The 27,742-nt window shown below is 40.3% G+C and overlaps 1 protein-coding gene across 9 annotated transcripts in view; it reads right to left on the reverse strand.

Moving 5' to 3' along the window:
* rtel1 (regulator of telomere elongation helicase 1) overlaps positions 1 to 27,742 on the reverse strand; it is a 205,793-nt gene that overhangs the window by 79,085 nt on the left and 98,966 nt on the right. For all 9 annotated transcript variants that reach the window (XR_010017115.1, XM_063041434.1, XM_063041430.1 and 6 more), the window contains one exon: positions 23,411 to 23,562. Coding sequence is in view for 8 of the 9 variants with exons in the window: in XM_063041434.1 (XP_062897504.1) it covers positions 23,411 to 23,562 (152 nt within the window). In the remaining variant the exon portion in view is untranslated. The remainder of the gene's footprint in view (positions 1 to 23,410; positions 23,563 to 27,742) is intronic.

A 27,742-nucleotide genomic window follows, 5' to 3' on the forward strand; every position in this document is an offset into this window, starting at 1 on the left:
GATTGGCCACATTATGTGTGCAGTGCTGATTTCTGATGACTGCAGGCTGATAGTCACCTGATCTATTATCTCTGGTCCATCTGGTTCTAAAACAGGAAGATCATTGCGGCAAGAAAATTAAGTTACAAAGATAATTCTGCACAGATAACTTTTTGGCTGTCTGCCAGAAGTGTAAAGTCTATGGACTTCCCTGAAGATTGTAGTTATTAGCAGCTGCGTTGGAACTCGTGTTTCTTTGCACAGAACAATCAGAATTTAATTTAGTTAAAATGACCAGGGCAGGCACACCAATCTAATTAATCTCAAACATAAGGCATTATTGAATCAGAAGTAGCAGTAAGCCGCAAGAGAAGAAAAAAAAATCAATAGCCATTTGATGGCTGAGGTTCAATATAAAGTCAGTGACTTAAAAAAGAGACATTGGATGGAGACCCAGCAGCTTTTTGGCAATCACAAAATAAGTGAGTTCTTCAAAATCAAAAGCCATCAATGACCAAGGGCCTCATCCACTAAAAACAGACCAAGGAAGAGTCCATATTCCTTCTAGCCAGCCCTTTAAAGATGTACGCTACTGTGATTCTTATCTTTGAAGCCCCGACTAACAAAGATCAATATTCTATATGCCTTCTTAACCACATTATTTACCTGGATTGCCACAATCGAGGATTTTTGGATTTGTGCACCAAGGTCCCCCTGCTGTTTAATGCTCCTTAGGACCTTAACATGGTGTACATGCTCATTAAAATTCCATTTATTTAAAGTTCAAAGTAAGGATATTATCAAAGAACACCCAACAGGACAGACAGACAGCCAGTGTGCAAAAAGGCAACAAACTGTGCAAATACAAGAGAAGAAGAACAAGCCATGCCGCCCAGCGACCCACCTATTTAATCCTAGCCTAATCACAGGACAATTTACTTTGACCAATTAACCGACTAACTGGTATTTGGACTGTGGGAGGAAACTGGAGTACACCCACGAGTTCAAGGAGAAGACATATAAACTCCTTACAGAGAACTCTGGAATTGAACTCCGACGTCCTAAGCAGTAATAGCGTTGTGCTAACCGCTACAGTACCAAGTGTGACGAGAATACACATAAATTAAGATGTTAGCTGGCCTGGGCTGGCACCAGTGGGATCAGCAGTTGGTCTGCCACCTGTCTTCAGGAGAAAGAGAGATAAGGAAAACAATGGAGCAACATTTGGAGATGTTAATGAAGGGACGGGAGAGAGTAACGGAAGGAGAGCTGTCAAGATCGGCTCCCCCTTTGAACCCTGAACTGTTTGAAGTGATGGACAGGCGATAACCCAGCAGGGGGATAAGAAGGGACAGGTTCGCTAAGGCAAGACACACACGACACCCCGAGGTAATGAGACCCTGGAAGCGGTGCGTCTCCCACAAGTCGGTGGGAAGTTTTGGACGGCTGGTCGTAGGATCAAGCCATAGACGCACAGGGTGGAAAGGTACGATCGGCGGGAACCTGGTGTGTGTCTGCCCTTGCCTGGGTGCCAGGTTCACCGCAGAGAAACGATCGTATCTGGAAACGGAGGAGTCACAGTCGGTGACCTCAGATGACATCACAAAGGGCTCGCCCGAAAGCTGACTGCGAAGGTCTGTGTGGAAGCCATTTGAATATTCATTCGTTTTGCTCTCTCTCTCCTTCCCCCCACTGTCCATCTCCCACGGCAGCGATTACTGCGAACTGAACTGAACTAAATTGAACTGAACTTTGCGTCACTTGGAAACTGGTCATTTACCCCTAGACAACAATAGAGCTTGATTGATCCTGTTATCTTAATTCTGTGTACATGTGTGTTTATCATTGCTGAACTGTTGCATTTATTATCCTTTTGATTAGAGTACTGTGCTGCTTGTTTCTTTAATAAAACTTTCTTAGTTCTAGTAATCCAGACTCCAACTGAGTGATCCATTTCTGCTGGTTTGGCAACCCAGTTACGGGGTACGTAACACAAGGCACCCCCAGTGGATTAAACCCCATCTTTCATTTCTCACCCCATTTCACCAACACATTGAGATCAACTCTGTGCCCCAAGACCCTTCACCAATCTTCATATTATTTCTAAACTTCCTGATTATGCCTCCAATATCCGCACCCAAAGCATTCAAGTATATTACAAACAGCAAGGGTCCTAGCACAGATCCCTAGGCATTCAGTCACAAAAATAACCTATTACCCTCTGTTCTATCACCAAGACAATTTAGATCCAATTTACTCAGGATCCCATGGATCATAGAACAGTACATCACTGGGCATGAAAACGAGAAAATCTGCAGATACTGAGAATCCAAGGCAACACACATAAAACCCTGGAAGAACTCAGCAGGTCAGGCAACATCTATGAAAAGGAATAAACGGACCGAGACCCTTCTTCAGGACTGGAATAAAAAGATGAGAAGTCAAAGTAAGAAGGTGGGTAGAGGAGAGGAAGAAGTCAAGGTGGTAGGTAATAGGTAAAACTGGGAGAGGGGGAAGGGGGTGTATTAAAGAGCTGAGAAGTTGATTGGTGAAAGAGATAAAAGGCTGGAGAAGGGGGAATCTAACAGGAAAGGGGAGGAGAAGCACCAGAGGGAGGTAATGGGCAGGTAAAGAAAAAGGTGAGAGGGGGAAACAGGAATGGGGAATGGTGAAGTGGGGGGGGGGGAATTAACAGAAATTCGAGAATTCAATGTTCATCCAACCTAAGTGTGGCCTCATTGTGGCAGTAGAGAAGGCTATGGAATGATGTGTCGACATGTCAGAATAGGAATGGGAAGTAGAATTAAAGTGGGTGGCTACATGGAGATCATGCTTTTTCTGGCAGACAGATTGTAGATGCTCAGCAAGGCGGTCTCCGAATCTATGTTGGGTCTCACTGATACATAGCAATGGGCAAGTTATTTGGTCCACATTGTTGCACCGATTTTGATGTTAATTTATACTAAATGTCCTCCTCCTATCATCCCTATCACTCCATTCCATTTATATTTCTTGGTGTCATCTGCATTTTTATCTGAAAAGCATCTTAAATGCTACAAAACTTCCACTCCTATCTAGGGTAACTTATTCCAGGCACCTACCATTCTGTACATAAAACACTTGCCCCTCACGTTGCCTTTAAACTTCCTCCTGCTAATCTTAAAAGCATATCCTTTGGTGTTCGGCATTTCTACCCTGGGGAAAAGCTTCTGACTCTCAGAGTTTTATCCAAGACTCTCAATCTTCAAAACTTTTATCTGGTCTCCCCTTATAGTCTTTGAAGCTCTAGAGACAGCAACCCAAATAGTCCATCCTTTCCTTACAGCTCATGCTCTCTCATTTAGGCAACATCCTGATAAACCATTTCTGTACCCTCTTCGCTTCCATCCTATAATGGGGTGACCAGTTACTCACACAATATTCCATGTGAAGTTTGACTAAAGTTTCATATACCTGCAATATGTCTTTCAAATTTTTAAACTCAAAACACACAAGAATGAAAACAAGCACACATATGCTTTTGTTACCACTTTCTCCACTTGTGTAGCCATTTTCAGTGAACTATGGCTCTGGACCCCAAGATCCTTCTGTACTTCAAAGTTATTAAGAGGGCTAGCATTAACTGTATACTTCCTCCTTTCATTTAACCCCCCCAAAATGCCACACCTCACATTTGCTTGGATTAAACTTTGTCTGCCACTTTTGTGCCGATATCTGTAACTGATCTACATCCTATTGATAGTCCTTTACACTGTCCTTATCTCCACTAATCTTTGTACTATCCACAAACTTGCTAATCTACCAATCTATGATTTCATTCAGATCATTAATATACTGCATACACAAATAACAGAGATCCCCTTTAGAACACCACCCAGAATAACAGCCTTGCACCCCGGATTTCTGACAAGAGAAAATCTGTAGATGCTGGAAATCCAAGAAATACACACAAAATGCTGGAGGAACTCAGCAGGTCAGGCAGCATCTACGGAAAACAGTATAGTCGACGCTTTGAGCTGAGACTGTTTAGCAGAACTGGAGAAAAAAAGATAAGTAGATTTAAAAGATGGAGGAGGAGAGGTAGAAACACAAGGTGATAGGTGAAACCAGGAGGGGAAGGGGTGAATAAAGAGCTGGGAAGCTGATCAGTGAAAGATATAGGCCTGGAGAAAGAGTCTAATAGGAGAGGACTGAAGGACAGAGATCCCTAATCTCTGTCTTCTATGGGCAAGATAATTCCAAATACAAGCTTGCAATTCATTCTGGGTCCTGTGCATCTTTATCTTTTGAATCAATCTACCAGGAGGGACTTTATCAAATGCCTTACTGAATTCCATGTTGATAACATCCTCTGCCTTACCCTCATCAAGCTCCTTTGTCATTTCCTTGATAAACTCTATCATGTTTGTGAGATATGACCTGCCCTACACAAAGCCACACTGACTGTCCCTAAGCAGGTCATACTTATCCCTCAGTATTCTCTCCAATAGCTTCCCTAGCACTGATGTGAGGCTCACTAGCCTATAGTGATCTGGGGGCCATGTAAACCACAACTACTGCACTACCATTGTCAATGCACACTTTGCTACCACTTCAGAAAATTCAGGCAAAATGGTCAGACAAGATAGACACTTGATAAAGCCATGCTGGCAATCTTTGATTTGTCTCTGCCTTTTCAATTTATACTCAGAATTATCCCTCAGAATTTTTTTCCATTAATTTTACTACTAATCATAACACAGGTTTTTCACTGCTGCCTTTCTTGAAAGGAGTTCAACATTTGTAGTCATCTGCAATCTTTTTCTTTATTTCCTTAGCAGACTGCACCTCCCTATAGGTCCCCCTCAACCAAATTCTCCCAGTGACTCAAGAATTGTTCTCCAAATTCTGCTGTGCTGTCCTCCCATCAAGAAGCACAGTGGAAATGATCTTCATACAGTGGTAGTTTCCAAGAGTAATGCAGGGAGTATCTGCAAACACTATAAATAGCTTATCCTTATTCTTTTGTCTCAACAATGGAGCAGCCTTCTCAATTGGGCTGTCCTCATGAATTTGGGGTCCTCTTACGTTTCCTTCGTGGTGGCTTGCAAGGCATGATTCTAACCCATGATTCACAACACAGCCAAGTTAGGTGCAGCTCAGTGTCAAGCATGGCTTTGTCATTGTCCTCAGTCTTTCTCACTGCAGTGGTGTACCTCATCTCCAACAAGCTTGCTGGTGGAGTGGATCTAAGGAAAATTGCTCAAATTGTATACCAAAGTTACTCCAACCCCAGTATCCAAGCTGCATTACACAGGCTATGTTTGCATTTTTGCAACAAAGTTCTAAGTTGTGGAAGTCTTACATGATGAAGCATTTGAGAGGATGGGTTTTATACTCAATATCCACAAGACTAAGTTGACCCTCACTGGTCAACACTGTCCTTTATAACAATACAGATTCACATCATGGCCCTGGAAAACACGTCTCACTTTGTGTATCTCGGATGATACCCCCTGGTGAAGGTACACATTAATGATGAATTCCACCATTGTCTTAAATTTGCCAACTCAGCCTCTGACCAACTAAAGCAAAGGATGTTTGAAAATCAAGACCTGGCACAAAATTCATGGTCTACCAGTCAATGATGATTCTGCCCTTCTTTATGCTTTTGAGATGTGAACTTCTTACAGGCACTTCAAATCAATGGAAAGACATCACCAATATTATGACATTAATGTCTCCACCAAAGAACTTCAATGGTGTATGTTAACTTTTTAAACTTGTCATGTTATAAAATGCTTTTTGAAAAACTAAATCCATTGTTTTTACTTCCTTAGCTACACCCAACAAAGCTATTAGATTTGTTACAAACTTCTTCCCCTTTACAAAATAATGTTAATTCTTCAATGTTATCTTTGTCTCCCTTTGAAATAGATAGTGTGACTTGGCATTTTCCGTTTTTATTGTAAGATGTTGACTCTGCTTAATCATAGTGATCTTCCAAATCCATTGCATGATAGTGAATTAATGTTAGTGTCCTCTTCTAGGTCAACATTCCCAGCTACAAAGTCCGAGTTCTACTCAGTCAGCTCTGCTTGGGCTGACCATGTCATTTACATGCCCAACACCAGATACCGAAGCAAATGCACTATTCTAAGTTCCATCAGGAATTGGTGGACATGAATATGAAAGAACCAAGGTTATTTTCAAAGCTTTCCCACAAAAATATAAGCAGCATTCATGGTTGATGACCACACAAAGTAGATCAGCAGGTCAGGTAGCATCTATGGATGATGTTTCGTGCTGAGACCCTTCATTAGAACTAGAAAGAAAGGTGGAAGAAACTTAAATAAAAAAGTGGGGAGAGGGGAGGAAGAAGTACAAGGTGGCAGGTGATAGTGAAACCGGGAGAGGAGCAGGGGTGAAGTAAAGAACTGGGAAGTTGATTGGTGAAAGAGATTAAGAGTGGGAGAAGGGGGAATCTGAGAGGAGAGGACAGAAGACCATGGAAGAAAGGGAAAAGGAGGAGCACCAGAGGGAGGTGATGTGCAGGTTAAAAAGAGAAGGCATGAGAGGGAATCAAGAATGGGGAATGGCGAAGGGGGAGGCGCAAATTTCAAGAAATTGATGTTCATGCCATCAGGTTGGAGGCTACCCAGAAGAAATGTAGGGTGTTGCTCCTCCAACCCGAGCGTGACCTCATCGTGGCAGCAGAGGAGGCCAGGGACTGAAATGTCAGAATGGAATTGGCAAGTAGGAGGACCGCCCCTGTCTACAAATGGAGTAGCAGTAATTTTGTGCTGCTCTTAGTTTTCTTTCTCTCCCCCTAGTTTAAACTTTGAATTAAAAATTTTTATAGACAATAGACAATAGGTGCAGGAGTAGGCCATTCGGCCCTTCGAGCCAGCACCGCCATTCACTGTGATCATGGCTGATCATCCACAATCAATATCCAGTTCCTGCCTTATCCCCATAACCTTTGATTCTGCTATCTTTAAGAGCTCTATCCATCTCTTTCTTGAAAGCATCCAGAGACTTGGCCTCCACAGCCTTCTGGGGCAGAGCATTCCATATATCCACCACTCTCTTCTATTTGCTGATTGAAGGGGAACAATATGTCTATGTCAACGAGAAGTGGGAAGAATTTACCTGAACCTAGTGATAAAGGTAACGGGAAAGGAAAGGTGCAAAAGGAAAGATCTGATGAAATGCCATCGTGGGCTGAAGATATCGTTTGGACACTGAATTCAATTAAGGATCAGAATGGATCAATTAAAGACCAACTGGAAAAGAACAGTAATGAAATGAAGTCATTTATGGGAAAACTTAAAGACCTGGGAACTCAAGTTATTACACATGAAGAGGAATTGAAGATAACAAGCAAAAGTTGTCTGAAGCTACAACTCGTTTGGAAAGATATCAAAATAAGTTTGTAGATCTGGAAACTAGGTCTCGACGAAAGAATATACAAATTGTTGGGCTGCAAGAAGGAGCTGAAGATGGAGATTTAACTGCTTACTTTGGTAAGCTTTTTCACACTTTATTTCCTACCATTTTATTGAAGCTGCTTGCTATAGAAGGGCACACAGGGCATTTACTTCAAAATTGAAGGAGTCTAGTAAACCAAGATCTGTTCTGGTTTGCTTTCATCACTTTAAAATTAAAAATCAAATAATGCAACAGGCAAGAAAACAGAGAGTTTTTAGATTTATGGAGTCTGAGCTCCGTTTTTACGAAGATTACCCAAGAGAGATAATGGAACAAAGATCAAAATTTGCCTTGGTAATGAAACAGGCATATGATAAAAAAATCTGTTTCCCTCTCTGAGGTACCCAACAAGAATTAAAGTTTTTCCTGCTAATTCTCCTCCTCGTACTTTTTTTGATCCAAAAGCTGCACTGGACTTTGTTCAGGCTATGCCTGCCACTGTTACTGACGCCGCTGCTGAATGAACTATCTGAAAGGTTGTTTGGCTATCTGTATATTATTTGCATTTTGGAAAGAAGATTTATGAAGATCATTTGTATATTTCATTGAGAGACTAATTAAAGAAGACAAGGAGAGTTGTTCATTATTGCATATTGTTGGTTTTCCTTTGGGAAGAAGATTTACGGCTCAAGTATGACCATCTAAATGATCATCTGAACATTCGACAGAGAAGAAGATAAGGGATTTGTTCCTTTAATTTAATACTTGGTTTGAGTTTTTTTTTGTTTCTTTTTTAATCAGCTAATTGGTAGTTTTTTCCTACTAATAGGGCTTTATATATATATATATATATTTGGGAGTGTTTAATTACTTATAATATTATTAATCTGTATTTTTGAAAATTCAGCTGGGTCAAATATACTATTAATTTTTTAATAATGTTTTATTATAACATTTTATAATTGAATTTAAAGTTTTTCTAGGGAATTAATGTTAAACTTAAAGATACCGCAGGTTTTTCTCTCTAAAGAGATAACATGATTTTGGTTCTTTCTTGTTTATTAGATGATGGAATGTAAATGTTTTTCTTTGCTGAGACTTTATTGTCTTTGCTACAATGTCACTCTACTCTTTTTACTAACTGGGGAGAGGGAAAAAAATACAGACGGAGCGGTCAGTGGCTTTGAACTCTATCATAGATTGCTTGCCTTTTTCTTGGATTTTCGGGAAGGGGGTGGGATTAGAATTAGGGGCTCTTTCACATTGGGTGGTTCTGGAGCATGCGTATTTTCTATCTGGTTGTATTCTTCATTGCCGCCATTTCTGATCATCCCATATTGGTATGTGCTCTGCACATGTATAAAGTAGAATAAAATTATAGTATGGTATTTAAATGGATTAATATAATAAATTGGAATGTACGTGGTTGGAATCATCCTATTTAAACGAAAAAAGACTTTTAAAATTATTAACCAATTCCAACCTGATATAATTTTTGCTCAAGAGACACATATCAGGGCGGGAGATCAAAATAGATTTTTTGGATGGTGGAATGGTTTGCCATTCCACTCTACTTCTCAGAGTAAAACAAAAGGTGTGTCTATTTTTATTAAATCTAATAAATTTATTCAAGAGGATATTGAATCAGATTCTAATGGTAGATTTTTAATTGTTAAAGGAACGATCCGTAATAGAAAAGTTGCTTTGGTTAATTTGTATGGTCCTAACTTAGATAATCCTTCTTTTTTAAAAAGGTATGTGCTTTACTGCCTGATTTAAATGAATATATGTTAATAATGGGCGGGGATTTTAACTGCTGCTTAAATCCTATGATTGATAAGAGCTCAACTAATTAGCGACTTCCAAATCGTTCCGCGTCATTTATTAATTCATTTTTGATTGATTTTGGGTTGATTGATTTGTGGAGGTATTTCCACCCCGATAACAGAGAATATTCTTTCTTCTCACGTGCTTAAAAAAAAATTTCAGGATCGATTATATTATAATCGATCCCCGCTTCTTGCCTAGTGTTAAAAATTGTGAATATGACGCTATTGCTATATCTGATCATGCCCCTCTGAGTTTGTCTTCTGAATATGATGTCATTCTAGCCCGCCCACCATGGCGCATGTCTCAGACATTATTGCAAAACTCTGACTTCGTCAGTTTCATTGAAACCCAGATAATATAATTTTTTTCTTTTTAATGATATAGGGGGTATGTCTAAATTAATTATATGGGATACACTTAAAGCATTTTTATGTGGTCATATTATTTCTTATTCAGCCAAACTTAAAAAACAGACTAAAGCAGAATTAGATAGAATTTCAAAACAAATTAAAGATTTAGATAATATTTATGCAATTTCCCCCAATATTGATTTATTTAAACAAAGGGTGGAACTTCAATCACAATATAACCTGTTATTAACTCATCCCATTGAAGGATATTTGCTTAAGTTAAAGAGCCAATTTTATATGTTTGGAGATAAAAATAAGAAACTGCTCGCATCTCAATTAAAAATGGCTGCAGCCAAAAGGCAAATCATGAAAATTTGAAGGAAAGATGGCACCTTGGCTCAGGAATATGAAGAAATTAATAAGATTTTTCAAGATTTTTATGCTGAACTTTATAAATCTCAATGTCCGTTAGATTCTTCTGAAATGAATGCTTTTTTACGAAAGATTGTTTTTCCTAAAATCTCGGCTGAGGATCAAAAAACTCTTGATGCTCTAATCACTGAAGCCGAAATTCATAAAGCTATTTTTTCAAAGCAATCTGGTAAGTCCCCGGGACTTGATGGTTATCCTGTAAGATTTTATAAAAAATTTGGAAAGTTGCTTTCTCCGTATGTTTAAGGATTCTTTTGTGAAAGGTGACTTACCTTTTACTTTTCATGAGGGTTCTATTTCTTTAATTCTTAAAAAAGATAAAGATCCCATTGACTGTGCTTCATGTAGACCTATTTCATTACTGAATGTCGATGCTAACATTCTGTCAAAGATAATGGCCAATCGGTTGGAGAATATTTTGGGTAAGATTATTTTAAAGATCAAACAGGCTTTATAAAGAGTTGCTATTCTTTTTCAAATGTTCGGAGACTATTTAACATTATATATTTGTCCTCTTTTAAAACTCCACAATGTGTTGTATCTTTGGAATCTGAAAAAGCATTCGATTGAGTCGAATGGAAATATTTATTTAATGTTTTAGAGAAATTTGGCTTTGGTGATTATTTTAATAATTGGATTAAAATGATATATAAAGCCCCTACTGCTACTGTTGTCACTAACAATTGTAGGTCTCCTTTATTTCAGCTTTCACGGGGGGCAAGGCAAGGCTGTCCATTAAGTCCTTTGTTGTTTGATTTAATATTAGAACCCCTTGCTATTGCTCTTTGTGAGTCTAAAAATATCCTTGGGATTTTTGTGAATGAGACCATGCATACAATCTCTCTTTACGCTGACGTATTGGTTTATATATCTAATCCTGATGAATCTATTCCTGCCTTGCTAAAATTATTTAATGAACTTGGAGGTTTTTCAGGATATAAAATAAATTTTAGTAAAAGTGAATTGTTTCCTTTAAATGATTCTGTCTCTATATATGATAATACTCCTTTTAAAGTCACGGATTCTTTTAGATATTTAGGTATTATAATTACTAAAAAAATATAAGGATCTTTATAAAGCCAACCTTGTTCCTTTAGTAGACTCTACGAAGTATTTATTTAGTAGATGGAGTCCACTTACATTTTCACTTGTTGGTCATATTCATATAGTTAAAATGATGATTTTGCCAAAATTTTTATATTTATTTCAGAATATCCCTGTTTTTTGATCAGGAAGTTTTTCTGATCGGATTGATTCTATTATTTTATCTTTTATTTGGAATAATAAAAGACCAAGAATTAGTAAATGTTACTTACAAAAATTGAAAAAGGATGGAGGTCTTGCTTTGCCTAATCTAAGAATGTATTATTGGGCTGTTAATGTGCGATACATGCCTTTTTATATTGGGTTAATAAGAGTGATCGGCCTATTTGGGTAGACCTGGAAATGAAAGTTATAAAACAGTTTTATTTAACCTCGTTATTGGGTGCTGCTTTACCTATACAATTAGCTAAAGTTGTTAATTTAAACCTATATCCTGTGATTAAGTATTCTTTACAAATTTGGCTCCAGTTCCGCAATTTTTTAAATCTTAAAATATTTAAACTTTGTAGTTTAATTTATCAAAATTAATTTTTAAGCCTTCTTTGAGTGATCTAATTTTTCTACTTTGGAAAAATAAAGGTATTAATTCTTTTTTGCATTTATTTAAAGAAGATAGATTGATGTCTTTTGAACAATTAATTGATAAATATTCTCTTTCATACTCACACTTTCTGCAATACCTTCAAATTAGACATTTTTTACAAAAATATTTAAGTAATTCGTTCAATGGTTCTATTGGAAGAATTTATAATTTATTATTACAATGGGACAAGCGTCCTTTATCTAAGGTTAAACAGGATTGGGAAAAGGAACTCAATTTGACTTTTATGATTGAGGATTGGATGCGGATTTTGAAGCTGGTTAACTCTTCTTCAATTTGTGCTGGCTATTCATTGATTCAATTTAAAATTGTACATCGTTATCATTTGACGAAGGAGAGACTTTCTAAAATCTTTTCTAATGTAGATCGTTATTGTGATAGATGTAAAACTGAGATAGCTACACTGACACATATGTTTTGATCTTGTTCTATATTGGAACAGTTCTGGAAATCGGTTTTTTCAACAATTCCTAAAGCACTTAAAATTAATCTACAACCTAATAAATTAACTGTGCTTTTTGGAATAATTCCTCAAAGTATTCATGGTATTTCTGTGTCTGACCAACACGTTATTGCATTTGCTACATTGATAGCTAGGAGGGCCATCTTGTTGAAGTGGAAGGATACATCAGCTCCCACTTTGTCACAATGGTTCTCTCAAGTGATGCTATGTCTTAGTTTGGAGAAAATTAGAAGTCGAACCTTTGAACCTTTATTTGATTTTGAGAAAAGATGGGGCTCTTTTGCTCGTTATTATCATTTGAGCTAATTGATAGATTTTTTCCATGATCTAATTGTAAATTTTTTGGTATATTTTCTTTTCTTGCTGGTGGTTTGATGTTTATTTTTAGAAGCTTTTTCTATGACGCATGGCTCTGGGGTTGTACACTTAATGGGTTCTTTTTTTTCTCACTTTTCTGCTTAGTAGGTTTTTTTTGTTATCACAAATTTTTTTTCAATCTTTAAGATAATGTCTTTTTTGAGACATTGTAAGTGTTGTTACTTCAATGTACTCGTGTTATTTCTTTTGTGTAATATTACAATAAAAAGATTTGAAAAGGAAGGAAATGGCAAGTAGAGTTGAAATGGGTGGCAACCAGGAAATCCACTTTTTATGGCAGACGAAGCAAAAGTACTCGACGAAGTAGTCTCCCAATCTATGTCGGGTCTCTCCTCCAGTAGGCCACACCTGGAGCACTAGACATAGTAAATGACCCAATAGACCCTCAGATGAAGTGTGACCTCACTTGGAAGGACTGTTCCGGGCCCCGAAAGGTAGTGGGGGAGGAGGTGTGGCACTTGTTCCACTTGTAAGAATAAGTGCTAGGAGGGAGATCAGTAGGGAGGAATGAGCGGACAAGGGAGCCACATAGGAGCGATCTATGCGGATAGCAGATGTGCTTGACAGTGGGATCCTGCTGGAGAAGGCAGAAGTTATGGAGAATTACATGCTGAATGTGGAAACTTGTGAGGTGGCAAGTGTGATAGAATAGGAGGGGCAAGAGGGGGGAGGTGTTGCATTGCTTGTCAGAGAATATATAACAGCGGTGCTCTGGCAGGATAGATTGGTGGACTCGTCTAGGGAGGCTATTTGGGTGGAATTGAGGAATAGGAAAGGTGTTGTGATGCTTATAGGGGTGTTTTATAGACCACCTAATGGGGACTGAGAACTGGAGGAGCAAATTTGTAAGGAGATAGCAGATATTTGTAGTAAGCACAAGGTTGTGATTGTGGGAGATTTTAATTTTCCACACATAGGCTGGGAAGCCCATTCTGTAAAAGGGCTGGATGGTTTGGAGTTTGTAAAATGTGTGCAGGATAGTTTTTTGGAGCAGTACATAGAGGTACCAACTAGCTAAGGGGCAGTGTTGGCTCTCCTGTTAGGGAATGAGAGAGGGCAGGTGACGGAAGTATGTGTTGGGGAGCACTTTGGGTCAAGTGATCACAATACCATTAGTTTCAGTGTAATTATGGAAAAGGATATGACTGGACCCAGGGTTGAGATTTTTGATTGGAGAAAGGCTAACTTTGAGGAGAGGCGAAAGGATTTAGAAGGAGTGGATTGGGACAGTTGTTTTATGGGAAGGATGTAATAGAGAAATGGAGGTCATTTAAAGGTGAAATTTTGAGGGTTCAGAATCTTTTATGTTCCTGTTACGTTGAAAGGGAAGGTTAAAAGTTTGAGAGAGCCATGGTTTTCAACGGATATTGGAAACTTGGTTCGGAAAAAGAGAGGGATCTTCAATAAATATAGGCAGCTTGGAGTTAATGAGGTACTCGAGGAATATAAAGAATGTAAAAAGAATCTTAAGACAGCAATTAGAAAAGCTAAAAGAAGATACGAAGTTGCTTTGGCAAGTAAAGTGAAAATACAAACCCCATTTCCAGAAAAGTTGGGATATTTTCCAAAATGCAATAAAAACAAAAATCTGTGATATGTTAATTCACATGAACCTTTATTTAACTGACAAAAGTACAAAGACAAGATTTTCAATAGTTTTACTGACCAACTTAATTGTATTTTGTAAATATACACAAATTTGGAATTTGATGGCTGCAATACACTCAACAAAATTTGGGACAGAGGCATGTTTACCATTGTGTTACATCACCTTTCCTTTTAATAACACTTTTTAATCGTTTTGGAACTGAGGATACTAATTGTAGTAGATTTGCAATTGGAAATTTTGTCCATTCTTGCTTGATATAAGACTTCAGCTGCTCAACAGTCCGTGGTCTCCATTGTCTGATTCCCCTCTTCATGATGCGCCATACATTTTCAATAGGAGATAGATCTGGACTGGCAGCAGGCCAGTCAAGCACACGCACTCTGTGCCTGCAAAGCCACGCTGTTGTAGCCCGTGCAGAATGTGGTCTGGCATTGTTCTGCTGAAATAAGCATGGACGTCCCGGGAAGAGACGTCGCCTTGATGGCAACATATGTCTCTCTAAAATCCTAATATACGCCTCAGAGTCAATGGTACCTTCACATACATGCAACTCACCCATGCTGTGGGCACTGATGCACCCCCATACCATCACAGATGCTGGCTTTTGCACCTTTTGCTGATAACAACCTAGATGGTCATTTTCATCTTTGGCACAGAGAACTCGACGCCCGTTTTTTCCAAAAACTAGCTGAAATGTGGACTCATCTGACCACAGCACATGGTTCCACAGTCTTTCGGTCCATCTGAGATGAGCTCGGGCCCAGAGAACTCGCTGGCGTTTCTGCATAGTGCTGATGTATGGCTTCTTCCTTGCGTAATACAGTTTCAAGTTGCATTTCTGGATGCAGCGACGGACTGTGTTGAGTGACAATGGTTTTCCAAAGTACTCCCGAGCACAGGTGGCTATAATTGTCACAGTAGTATGACGGTTTCTTAGGCAGTGCCGCCTGAGAGCTCGAAGATCACGCGCATTCAACAGTGGTTTCCAACCTTGCCCTTTACGCACTGAGATGTCTCTGAATCTTTTCACAATATTATATACTGTAGATGTTGAAAGACCTAAATTCTCTGCAATCTTGCGTTGAGAAATGTTCCTTTTGAACTGACTAACAATTCTATCACTAATTTTGGCACAAAGGAGTGAGCCACGACCCATCCTTGCTTGCAAAGACTGAGCCTTTGATGGATGCTACTTTTATACTCAGTCATGATACCTCACCTGCTACCAATTAGCCTGCTTAATGTGGAGTCTTCCAAACCGGTGTTACTTGAATATTCTGTGCACTTTTCAATCTTATTTTAACTCCGTCCCAACTTTCGTTTAGTGTGTTGCAGCCATCAAATTCTAAATTTGTGTACACTTACAAACTACAATTAAGCTGGTCAGTAAAACTATTGAAAATTTTTTCTTTGTACTTTTGTCAGTTAAATAAAGGTTCATGTGAATTAACATATCACAGATTTTTGTTTTTATTGCATTTTGGAAAATATCCCAACTTTTCTGGAAATGGGGTTTGTAAATCCGAAGGGTTTCTACAGTTACGTTAGTGGCAAAAGGATAGTGAGGGATAAAATAGGTCCCTTGGAGAATCAGAGTGGACGGCTATGTGCGGAGCCAAAAGAGATGGGGGAGATTTTGAACAATTTCTTTTCTTCAGTATTCACTAAGAAGAAGAATATTGAATTGTGTAAGGTAAAGGAAACAAGAAGGGTAGTTATCGAAAGTTTGACAATTAAAGAAGAGGAAGTACTAGGGCTTTTAAGGAATATAAATGTGGGTAAGTCTCCGGGTCCGGATAAGATATTCTCTAGGACCTTGAGGGAAGTTAGTGTAGAAATAGCAGGGGTTCTGACAGAAATATTTCAAATGTCATTAGAAACGGGGATGGTGCTGGAGGATTGGCGTATTGCTCTCGTGGTTCCATTGTTTAAAAAGTGTTCTAAGAGTAAACCTGGCAATTATTGGCCGGTGAGTTTGACTTCAGTGGTGCGTAAATTGATGGAAAATATTCTTAGAGATGGTATATATAATTATCTGGATAGACAGAGTCTGATTAGGAACAGTCAACATGGATTTGTGCGCGGAAGGTCATGTTTGACAAGTCTTATTGAATTTTTTGATGAGGTTACTAAGAAAGTTGATGAGGGTAAAGCAGTGGATGTCGTCTATATGGACCTCAGTAAGGCCTTTGACAAAGTTCCACACGGAAGGTTAGTTAGGAAGGTTCAATCATTAGGCATTAATATGGAAGTAGTAAAATGGGTTCAGCAATGGCTAGATGGGAGACACCAGAGAGTAGTGGTGGATAACTGTGTGTCAGAGTGGAGGCCGGTGACTAGTGGTGTGCCTCAGGGATCTGTACTGGGTCTAATGTTGTTTGTCATATATATTAATGATCTGGATGATGGGGTGGTAAATTGGATTAGTAAGTAAGCAGATAGGTGGCATTGTCGATGATGAGGTAGGTTTTCAAAGCTTGCAGAGAGATTTAGGACAGTTAGAAGAGTGGGCTGAAAGATAGCAGATGGAGTTTAATGCTGAAAAATGTGAGGTGCTACATTTTGGTAGGACTAATCAAAATAGGACATACATGGTAAATGGTAGGGCATTGAAGAATGCTGTAGAACAGAGGGATCAAGGAATAATGGTGCATAGTTTCCCGAAAGTGGAATCTCATGTGGATAGGGTGGTGAAGAAAGCTTTTGGTATGCTGGCCTTTATTAATCAAAGCATTGAGTATAGGAGTTGGGATGTAATGCTGAAACTGTATAGGGCATAGGTAAGGCCAAATTTGGAGTATTGTGTACAGTTCTGGTCATCAAATTATAGGAAAGGTGTTAATAAAATTGAGAGAGTACAGAGGTGGTTTACTAAAATGTTGCCTGGGTTTCATCTTCTAAGTTACAGAGAAAGATTGAACAAGTTAGGTCTTTATTCTTCGGAGCGTAGGTTGAGGGGGAACTTGATAGAGGTGTTTAAAATTATGAAGGGGATTGATAGAGTTGACATGGATAGGTTTTTTTCCATTGACAGTGGGGAAAATTCAAACATGAGGACATGAGTTGAGAGTAGTTTAGGGGTAACATGAGGGGGAACTTCTTTACTCAGCGAGTGGTAGCTGTGAGGAACAAGCTTCCAGCAGAAGTGGTTGAGGCAGATTCTATGTTGTCGTTTAAAGTTAAATTGGATAGATATATGGACAAGAAAGGAATGGAGGGTGATGGGCTGAGTGCAGGTTGGTGGGACTAGGTAAGAGTAAGAGTTCAGCACGGACTAGAAGGGCCAAAATGGCCTGTTTCCGTGCTGTAATTGTTATATGGTTATATGAAACCTATTCCTGATGAGGTCATATGTGTGCGAAATGGAAGAAATGCAGGTGACAGCAGCGTTGATGGTAAAGGAACAGAAGCCGCTTTCTTTGAAAAACATCTCAGTTGTTTTTGAATGAAAAACTTCATCCTGAAAACAGATGCGGTAGAGACAGAGGAACTGAGAAAAGGGAATGGCATTTTTACAAGTGACAGGTTGGGAGGAAGTAGAATCAAGAAAGCTGTGAGAGTGAGTGGGTTTATAAAAGTTGTCAGTGGATAGACTGTCTTCAGAGATGGAGACAGAAAGAAAGAGAAAGGGGAGAGAGGTGTCAGAAATGGACCAAGTAAATTTGAGGGCAGGGTGGAAGTTGGCGGCAAAGTTGATGAAACTGCTGAGCTCAGCATGGTTGCAGGAAGCTACACAAGTGCAGTCGTCATTGTCACATAGGAAGAGCTAAGAAATTATGCCGGTGTAGGCTTGGAACATGAATTGTTCCATATAGCCGACAAAAAGGCAGGCATAACTGGGACCACGCGAGTGCCCATGGTTACACCTTGAATTTGAAGGAAGTGGGAGGAGCCGAAGGAGAAATTTTTGAGGGTGAGGTTCAGTTCTGACAGATAGAGGAAAGTGGTGATGGAGAGGAATTGGTTGGGTCTATTGTCCAGAAAGAAAGCTTTGAGGCCCTCTGACGGGGGATAGAATTGTACAGGGACTAGACATCCATAGTGAAAATGATACAGTCGGGGCCAGAGAACTTAAAGTCATTGAAGAGATCGAAAGCGTGTGAAGTGTCATGGACATAGGTAGGAAAGGACTGAACCAAAGGGGATAAAATAGAGTCACGGTATGCAGACATGAGTGCAGTGGGCCAGATGCAGCAGGCAGAAACATTGGGTCTACCTGGACAGTCAGGTTTGTGGACCTTGGGTAGGAGATAGAAATGGGAGCTGCAAGGTAAGGGAACTATGAAGTCGCTGGCAGTGGATGGGAGATCCTCAGAGTTGATGAGGTCAGTGATGGTGCCCGAGACAATGGCCTGGTGCTCCTTAGTGGGATCCTGTTCAAGGGGTGAGAGGTGGTATCTGAGAATTGTCCTCTGGCCTCAGCATTGTAGGACTCAGTCCACCAGACTACTACAGCACCCCCCGCCCCCCCAACTTATCTGAGGGTTTGATGGAAAGGTTGGGATTAATATGGAAACTGGAGAGCAGTGCATTCGAAGGGAGTGAGGTTTGAATTGGAGAGAGAAGTAGTACAGTTGAGATGGTTGATGTCTCATCAGCAGTTAAAGATAAAAAGATCCAGAGCAGGCAGAAGAACAGAGCAGGCTGTCTAAGAAGAGGAGGAGGTTTAAAAACAGGAGGAGGGGTCATTGGTACGGGCTGGAAAGTCCTTGCCTTGACAAAGAAGTAGGTATGGATATGGAGGCGATGAAAGAAGAACTCAGTGTTATGGCAGGCACAGAACTCACTGAGAGTGGGCGGAGGGGACAAAGGTAAGGCCCTTACTGAGAACAGAATGTTCTGCTGCAGAGAAGGGGAGGTTGGAGGTGGTGGTGAAAACACAGCAGGGATTAGAGCTAGGGTTGGGGTGGGTTGAGAGTTGGAGGGGTCAGAGGAGGGGGTGGGGTGGGGGTGTTCTGGGAACGTTGGGTGGGGAGAAGATTGAGGTAGCGGAAGAACGGTGGAGAGCAGTCTAGGAGACCCAGGGTTGGTGTGAAGTAATGGTGGCGGAAGAGGAACCACGGGACCCAGTAGCAGTGAGAAAGGTCTCGGCTTGTGGAAGGAGGTGGCTGAGGTTAGAGCTGGAGCGTGAGTTGGAGATAGTGGGATCTGCGGTTTGAAAGCAGCTGGCGAATAGGTTGAAGAGAGAGCAGGTGATAGCGAGGTCTGCGGTTTTGAAGGGGCCAAGTTCAGTACTGGAGTTGGAGACACCGGTGTCCACAGTATGGAGACAATTGATTCCGAAGTTTGAGCCTGAGCTGGAGGCAGCAGAGTCAGCAGCTTGCAGAAGGCCGGGGTCCAGGCTGAAGGAGGCAGGGGCTACGGGCTCCCAATCCTTAGTGGACGCAAGGAAGGAGAAGAATCAGCGGTTGGAGGTGTGGATTCAGCAGAGGATGAAGTGTTGGAGAGGTCCATGGCAGGCAGTGAAAAGTGAGGCTCGGAGCTGTGGTAGAGAATGGGAGAATGCTTGCAGATACCTTCGCACAGCAGTGAGGGTGGCGCATCGAGTCTGGAGGGAGCAGCGGCAGGAGAAACAGTCAATCAAACGCAGGTACTTGGGATTCTTGCTGGGTTCAAACTGAGACTCCCAGAAATGGAGCTGGAAGCCACATGATATAAGATGGCAGCAGAGATGAGTTCCCAGGAAAGATAGTGGCTGTAATAGTGAATCTGAGTGAGCACGTGGTCAAAGAATCAGAAAGCGGCAGAGATTCCAGTGGAGGAGCAATGAGAGAGGCTCTCACTGAGCTCCTGTTGAAGAGAAGATTTAAACTTCTTCAGGGTAGGCATTCCTCGACGAGACTTTGCAATGGCGAAGTAAATCAGACACAAAAGAGGTACTGCAGATGCTGGAAATCTAGAGCAATACACACAATGTCAACTTTTTGGGCCCAGACCCTTCATCAGGACTGGAAAGGAAGGGGGTAAGAAGTTAGAATAAGGTGGCAGGAGTGGAGGAAGAAGTACAAGATGGCAGGAGTGGAGGAAGAAGTACAAGATGGCAGGCGATAGGTAATCCAATCACAAGCAAGAGAAAACCTACAGATGCTGGAAATCCAAGCAACACACACAAAATGCTGGAGAAACTCAACAGGCCATGCAATATCTATGGAAAAGAGTACAGTCGAAACACTGGAGTAAAAAAGCTGAAGGGTAGATTTAAAAGGTGATGGGGAAGGGAGACAGAAAGACAAGGTGATAGGTGAAACCCGAAAGGGGAGGAATGAAGTAAAGAGCTGGGAAGTTGATTGGTGTAAGAGAAAGACGACCATGGAAGAAAGGAAAGGGGGGAGGAGCACCAAAGGGAGGCAATGACTGGACCAGATGAGAGATGAGAGAGGGATAAAGGGATGGGAAATGGTGAAGGGGGGGGGCATTACCAGAAGTTTGAGAAATTAATGTTCATGCCATCAGGCTGGAGGCTACCCAAATGGAATATAAGGTGTTATAAGGTCCAACCTAAGTGTGGCCTCATCTCAACAATGGAGGAGGCTATGGATGGACATACTGGAATGGGAATGGGAAGTGGAATTAAAATGGATGGCTACTGGGAGATCCTGCTTTTTCTGGTGGACTGCGCAAATTGGAGTGATCTCCCAATTTACGCCAGGTCTCACCGATATACAGGAGGCCACACCGGGAGCACTGGGTACAGTAGATGACCCGAACAGACTCACAGGTGAAGTATCGCCTCACCTAAAAGGACCATTTAAGGCCCTGGATGGTAGTGAGGGAGGGGGTATAGGGGCAGGTGTAGCACTTGCTCTGCTTGCAAGGATAAATGCTGTGTGGTCAGAAATCTTTCGGAGGGTAGGCCTCAAAATCCTTGGCCTTGCCTGCTTTTGGCGACCGAGAAGGAGGTCAAATCGTTCGGACAGAGATGGCGCTCAGTACTCGGTGTCGGACAGCTGATCAGAGCTTGAAGTTTTCGGATGACTCAGTGTTGGATTGTGGTCAGCATGGCAGGGAGAGTTTTTCTTCCTTCTCCCGTCTGCGTGAAATGTGGGACATTTGAGAAACTTTGAACTTTACTTTACTCACGGACTTCTTCATCAAGTTATGGTATTGTTACACTGTTTGTAACTATATGTTATAATTATGTGGTTTTGTCAATTTTTTTAGTCTTGGCTTGTCCTGTGTTTTATGATATCACACCGGAGGAAATAATGTATCATTTCATAATGCATGCATTACTAAATGACAATAAAAGAGGACTACATGTCTTCATAATCAAAAAAAAAATGCCAGGAGGGAGATCAGTGGGGTGGGACGAATGGACAAGGGAGTCACATAAGGGAGTGACCCCTGCGGAAAGCACAAAAGGGGTGGGGGGGAAGGAGAGGGAACGATGTGATTGGTGGGGGAAAGTGGGAGGTAAAGAGCTGGGAAGTTGATGGGTGGAAGAGATAAAGGACTGAGGAAGAGTGACTGATAGAAGAGGACTGAAGACCATGGAAGAAAAGGAAAGGGGAGGAGCACCAGAGAGAGGTGATAGGCAGGTAAGAAGAGAAGGTGTGGGAGGGAAACAAGAATGGGAAATGGTGAAGAATGGTGGGGAGAATTACTGGAAATTAGAGAAATCGATCAGTATCCAACAATTGAACCACAGATTCTCAGTTGCAGCCAAAATGCTACAAATTATTCCATCTGGGTAGCCTCCAGTAATTCACACAAAGATCCTGGATTAGAAGCAGGAGTACACCACCTCACAAGTGAATCAACTACCCATCTTCTAACAAACCGAAGGAAGAATTTGCAGTTGCTACATTAGTTTCATCACTCACCTCAGAACTGGTCTGGAATTGAAGGACAGCCATGAAGAAAGGGTTTATATCTAGCAAATTACTATTAATAGCCCCATCCTAAGGGCCTTAATCTTATGTTTTAACATTTGATGTGTCATGCTTTCAAATACCAAATAAAAATCCAATGACCTATGATTGAGAAGAATTACATTATGACATTGAGATAATAAGTCACAAATCAAAATTGAGTTCTTCTGAATGCATAATTAGGGAGTAAACCAAACACCTATTCACACTTGGATTACTCCTATTATTACACCTTCAAGAAATTCTATTGGATTTGTGATACACTATTTGCTTTTCATAACATTGTTCACCTTTATGACAGTAATTTTCCGGAAGCACCATTTCCACTCCCTCAGTGATAAATGCTAGTATTTTCCACCCTTTTGATGTCAAGTAACATGATGAATATTTCCCTCTTCTTCACTAATTGATCAGCAAAACAGTTTAATTTTGCTACCTTCCATTCCATACAGATCATTCCAGAATGAAGGGGTTCCTATAAGATTAAAACTATCACATGCATCTGTAGTAATTTAGTAACTTAGAATGGGGGCATATGAATCCAGCAGACCTTTTACAAGTAAAATTAAAAATATACCAACATTAATTACTAATATTAGTAAATTTACATACATCAATCTCATTTGACCCTTTGTACCTTGAAAGGAGATGGGGAGTGAGACTAATTGGAATGCTTTTCAAAGAATTTAGTGTAGACTTGATGAGTGGGTTATCTTTGGGTGAGGAAGGAAACATCGCTCTGTGAAGGGTGAAAGTACAAATACAATGATGGGAAAAGACTAGACAGCGAGAAGGAAAGATATTTGATTTGGTAACCATAATATATAGGCATTCGTTAGTCTCATGAGACCATGGATTTGCGCCTTGGAAGGTTTTCAGGGCGCAGGCCTGGGCAAGGTTGTATGGAAGACCAGCAGTTGCCCATGCTGCAAGTCTCCCCTCTCCATGCCACCGGTTGTCCAAGGAAGGGCATTAGGACCCATACAGCTTGGCACCGGTGTCGTCGCAGAGCAATGTGTGGTTAAGTGCCTTGCTCAAGGATACACACACTGCCTCAGCCAAGGCTCGAACTAGCGACCTTCAAATCACTAGACTAACACCTTAACCACTTGGCCATGTGTAACCATAATAGCGAAAACTAAATCATGCTTTCTCTCCCAAATGCATTTTTAGAGAAAAACAAGTTGAGCTAATTGGCCGATTAAATACAGGCAGTTAATACTAACATTTCAAGGAGAGTGAATTTTTTGGAATGATCAGGTAAAAATAACTTACATTTTCAGAAATACTTACTTTACAGAAACATACTAGGTACTGGAGAACATTTGTGTTGGTAAGGTGCAAATGGTATTGTAAAATATTTCATTCGAGGACATATCCTACCTTTTTCTCACCTAGGGATGTCCCTTCATCAGCGTTCGTTTCACTATGTTCTAAAGCATCAAGGAGACTTGTGGGTTTCCTTCTTGTGCTTGCAGAGTCTCTGTCATATTCGATGCAAAGCTTAGCCATACCATCTTCCCCAGAATGGTCACCTGTGTAAAAATACAGAATTAGTTACGAATCCTTCTTCGAGGATGCAGAAAGAGCTGCTGACCTCACAGTTTGAAAAAGAAATAAAAGAAAAGTTGATCTTGTCCAAGTGAAAATGGATATGCTTTAAAACAATTAAAACGGCATTAGCTGAAAAAAAATTGCACTCATGGAACAGAAAATAACATAAGATTTCACTAAACCAGCCTTTCAAATGTTGTACTGTAAAGCACGCTACTTTTTCAAAATAGATTATTTTGGATCTGGGTATCACTGACAAGGTCAGCATTTATCGCTCATCTCTAAAGTATAAGGGAGGGTGGTGGCTACGTTTCCTTTTTATGAAGATATTTCTTCTAATGAGGGCACACAGTAGTGTAGAGGTTAGTGCAATCGCTTTACATTACCAGCGCCGATCGAGATTCAATTCCCACCGGCTGCCTGTAAGGAGTTTGTACGTTCTCCCCGTGACCACATGGGTTTCCTCCAGGAGCTCCCTTTTCCTCCCAGATTCCAAGCACGTACAATTAATGAGCTGTGGGGATGTCAAGGTTGCACCAACAGCATGGTGACATTTGCAGGCTGCCCCAGCACACTCCTTGAATTATGTTGGTGATTCACACAAAATGACTCATTTCACCATACATTTTGATGTACAAATTATATTGTACAAATAGAGCTAACCATTAATCTTTAATTTCCAGTGGGCTGTTGAGAAGGGAGTTCTAGGCTTTAGATTCAATGACGATAATAGGAACACATTTCCAAGCTGGCATAGTGTGTGGATTGTACATAACTTTTAAATGGTGGTGTCCCAATGGTTTTGTTGCCTTTGCTTTTCTTGGTAGTAGAAATTGAGTGTTTGGGAGGTGTTTGCAAAAAACCTAGATGAGCAACTGGAGTAACTTTTGTTGGTGACGCTCATTGTAATCATTGTAGACCAGTGTCTAAGGAATGAATATTTATTTAGCTTGATGGAGTATGCTGCTTTGTTCTGGATGATATTGAGTTTCAAGCAAGTTGACAGAATTCCAGAACATCTGTGACTATAACGATTTAGAAGGTGAAAAGGTTTTGAGGTGTCAGAAAACACACCACACAACACAGGATATCTTGCCTCTAACCTTTTACGGCAGCCACATAATGCTGACTAGTTTCCAGCTGATGATGGCCACTCAGACATTAATATCACAGAATATCAAGACTCCTTCTTGCTGGAGACAGGTATTGCCTAACACTTCTGTTGCATGAATATTGCTTGACACATCAGCTCATGCTTGAATGTTTTCTGGAATCATTGTCTGCTGACTTAGAAACATAGAAAACCTATAGCACAATACAGGCCCTTTGGCCCACAAAGTTGTGCCGAACATGTTCTTACCTTAGAAATTACCTAGGGTTACCCATAGCCCTCTATTTTTCTAAGCTCCATGTACCTATCCAGACATGGACTGTTGCACTTGCTGTCAAGTGGGAATTAATCTAAATTGTACCATCAGTGAACACTTTCACTTCAGACCCTGGGAACTGAAGATAGCTATGCTGAGAACAATGCTCGGAGGAACCCCTACAGTGATACACTGGGGCTGGAATTATGAATATGCAACAATTACAGGCATTTTTTGAGTTATAAATCCAACTATTTTAGTGTTTTCCCCTTCAGAATTACCAGATGTCACACTTGGTCAATTGCTCCGTCGGATTCAAGAACAGTCACTCTGATCTCACATCTAGAATTCAGCTTATTGGTCCATTCTTAAATCATGGCTGTTAAGAGGAATGAAGCTAAGTAGTCCTAGATGGGCATAACTGGGCATCAGTGAGCAGGCTATATTGGTGAATAAATATCACTTGACAAAACTGATGACAGTATCTCTCATCATTGAGTGTTAATTGACAAACTAGTAATTAGCCAGATTAGATATCAAGAAATATTGAAAACCATGGATACAGCAAAAGGTACAGTGGCACATAACATTGCTGCTGAAGATCTACACTCACAAGAGTAGCCAAACTGTACAAATAAAAGAATGTCATTGAACAGAACAATCATCAGTGAATTCCCTCACCTGGCTAAATCTAAAGCTTTGAACCATCTCCAGCAGACGATAGCATTCCTGCTGTATTACAGCCTGATCCATGAAAGCGTCATCATTCCCAAAGTGATATGTGCACAACATTCCTCCAATAACTCCAGCCCACATGATTGCCTTTCATTTTAATCCACCAACCACACTCTGGTTTGGTGGAGCTACTGAGGGAAGGTACCTTCCAGTCTGCCAGTCCTATTGTGATTTGGCAGGGGAAATTACAACAGATAGAACTCAGATAAACATAGACTTGTAAAGAATAATTAACTGCCACTGTTTGCTCAAAATAGATGAGATCCTAAAGGAACTGTTCCCATTGGAAGGCAATTTGAGAGCCCTGCTGGCAGCCGATGGGGGTAACATCTTTTTGAACTTGCTCCTACCTTACCTAACTTTTTGTTTCCTACCAGTTTTTTGGAACCTTATTATAAATCTCAATATTGCTCTATTATGTCTTTGAGAAAGACCAAAGCCTCTGCAAAAGAAAAAGAAGATGATTCTCCAACCACTTTGGAATCAACTGGAGATTTTCTTAAAAAGCAAAGAACAGAACTTTCTGAGGAATTTCAACAGCTTAATGTCAAGTTGGACACTACTCAACAAACTCTAATCGAACATGATAAGCGAATTAAGAATAAAGGAACTTTGTCGATACTGGAAGTGAACTTAGAAGACATGAGTAAGCTCTGCAAAAAATTATCATTATCTAATGAAAAATTAACAAAGAAGATTACCAACCTGGAAAGCAGAAACAGAAGGAACAATCTACGTATTCTGGGTCTTGAAGAATCAATTGAAGGTGTCCACCCCACGCAGTTCTTTGCAAGCTTTCTGAAGCAGCTAGTCCCTGATTTATTGCCGCCTGTGCCTAAGTTGGACTACGCCCACTGGTCACTAGCCCCGAAGCCAAAGTTGGGGGAGCGACCTAGGTCGGTTATTTTGTGTTTTCATGAATTTCATACTAAGGAGCTTTTAATCTGTCATACCCGTCGAGTAGGAATGATCGATTACAACAGGAAAATGATCAGATTCATCAAAGACTATACACCAGAGGTTATGGCTGAACGTGCCAAATATAAAGAAGTTATGTCGCTGCTTTATAACAGAGGGTTTAAGCCCTCCCTTTGCTTCGCCAAACGCCTTAGAATCGTTCAGAAAAATAGTGTGCAGAAACGACTGGGATCGGTTGAACATGCACAAAAGTTTTTGAAAGCAGAAGATTAATTTTGAGGTTTTTCTACATATATATATTTTTGAAATTGTTAAAATGAATCCTCTTATGTTTTGGATTTCTGATCTAAGTTTATTTTGTCTGTTTTCTCTTGGTAGGAACATAATATCCTTGAATGATTGGAGTTTTGCCAGCAGGATTTCTTTGGGAGGGTTGCCTTTAGGGTTTAGCACGCCGTCTGTTCTTTGGCCGGCTTTTTTGACTGGGGGGGGCGGGGTTTCTTTTTTCTCTGGAAGCTGGGTTGGGCTACCATCCAAATTTTCTGTTTGAGTACCTTACTTTATGCTTTGTTCTCTGGTTCTAATAATTTATGGTCAGATCTTTTAACTTCTGTTAATTAGTATTTAAAACGGATCGAAATATTAATTTACTTAGTTTCTAACGTGAAAACACCTTGTGAAACGCAATAAGATTTTTGCTTATATTAAAAAGGGCCCCTATTATATTTCTACCAGAAACGCATGTACATAGTTGTGACAACGCACGCCTTTTTAATCGGTGGAGAGGTTCACAATTTCATTCTTCATTCAGAGCAAAATCTTGAGGGGTCTCAATTTTTATAGACAATACAATTTCTTTTGTTTAACATAAAGTTATCTCTGACCCTAATGGACGATTTGTCATTATGTCAGGGAAACTAGATAATAAATTAATTGTATTTGCTAATGTGTAAACCCCCGATCTGGATGACCCAGGACTTCTTGAGTGTTTCTTTTCATTCCTCCCAGATTTGAGTCTTTATTTTTTAGTGATGGGAGGAGATTTTAATTGTTGTCTAGACCCAGTATTCATCATTCTTCTCCTAAATCAGCCACACCTAATAAATCAGCTTTATTTATTCAATCCTTTTCAATGAAATGT

This window comes from Mobula hypostoma, chromosome 2 (assembly GCF_963921235.1).
Source record: "Mobula hypostoma chromosome 2, sMobHyp1.1, whole genome shotgun sequence".
Taxonomy (NCBI): Eukaryota; Metazoa; Chordata; class Chondrichthyes; order Myliobatiformes; family Myliobatidae; genus Mobula; species Mobula hypostoma.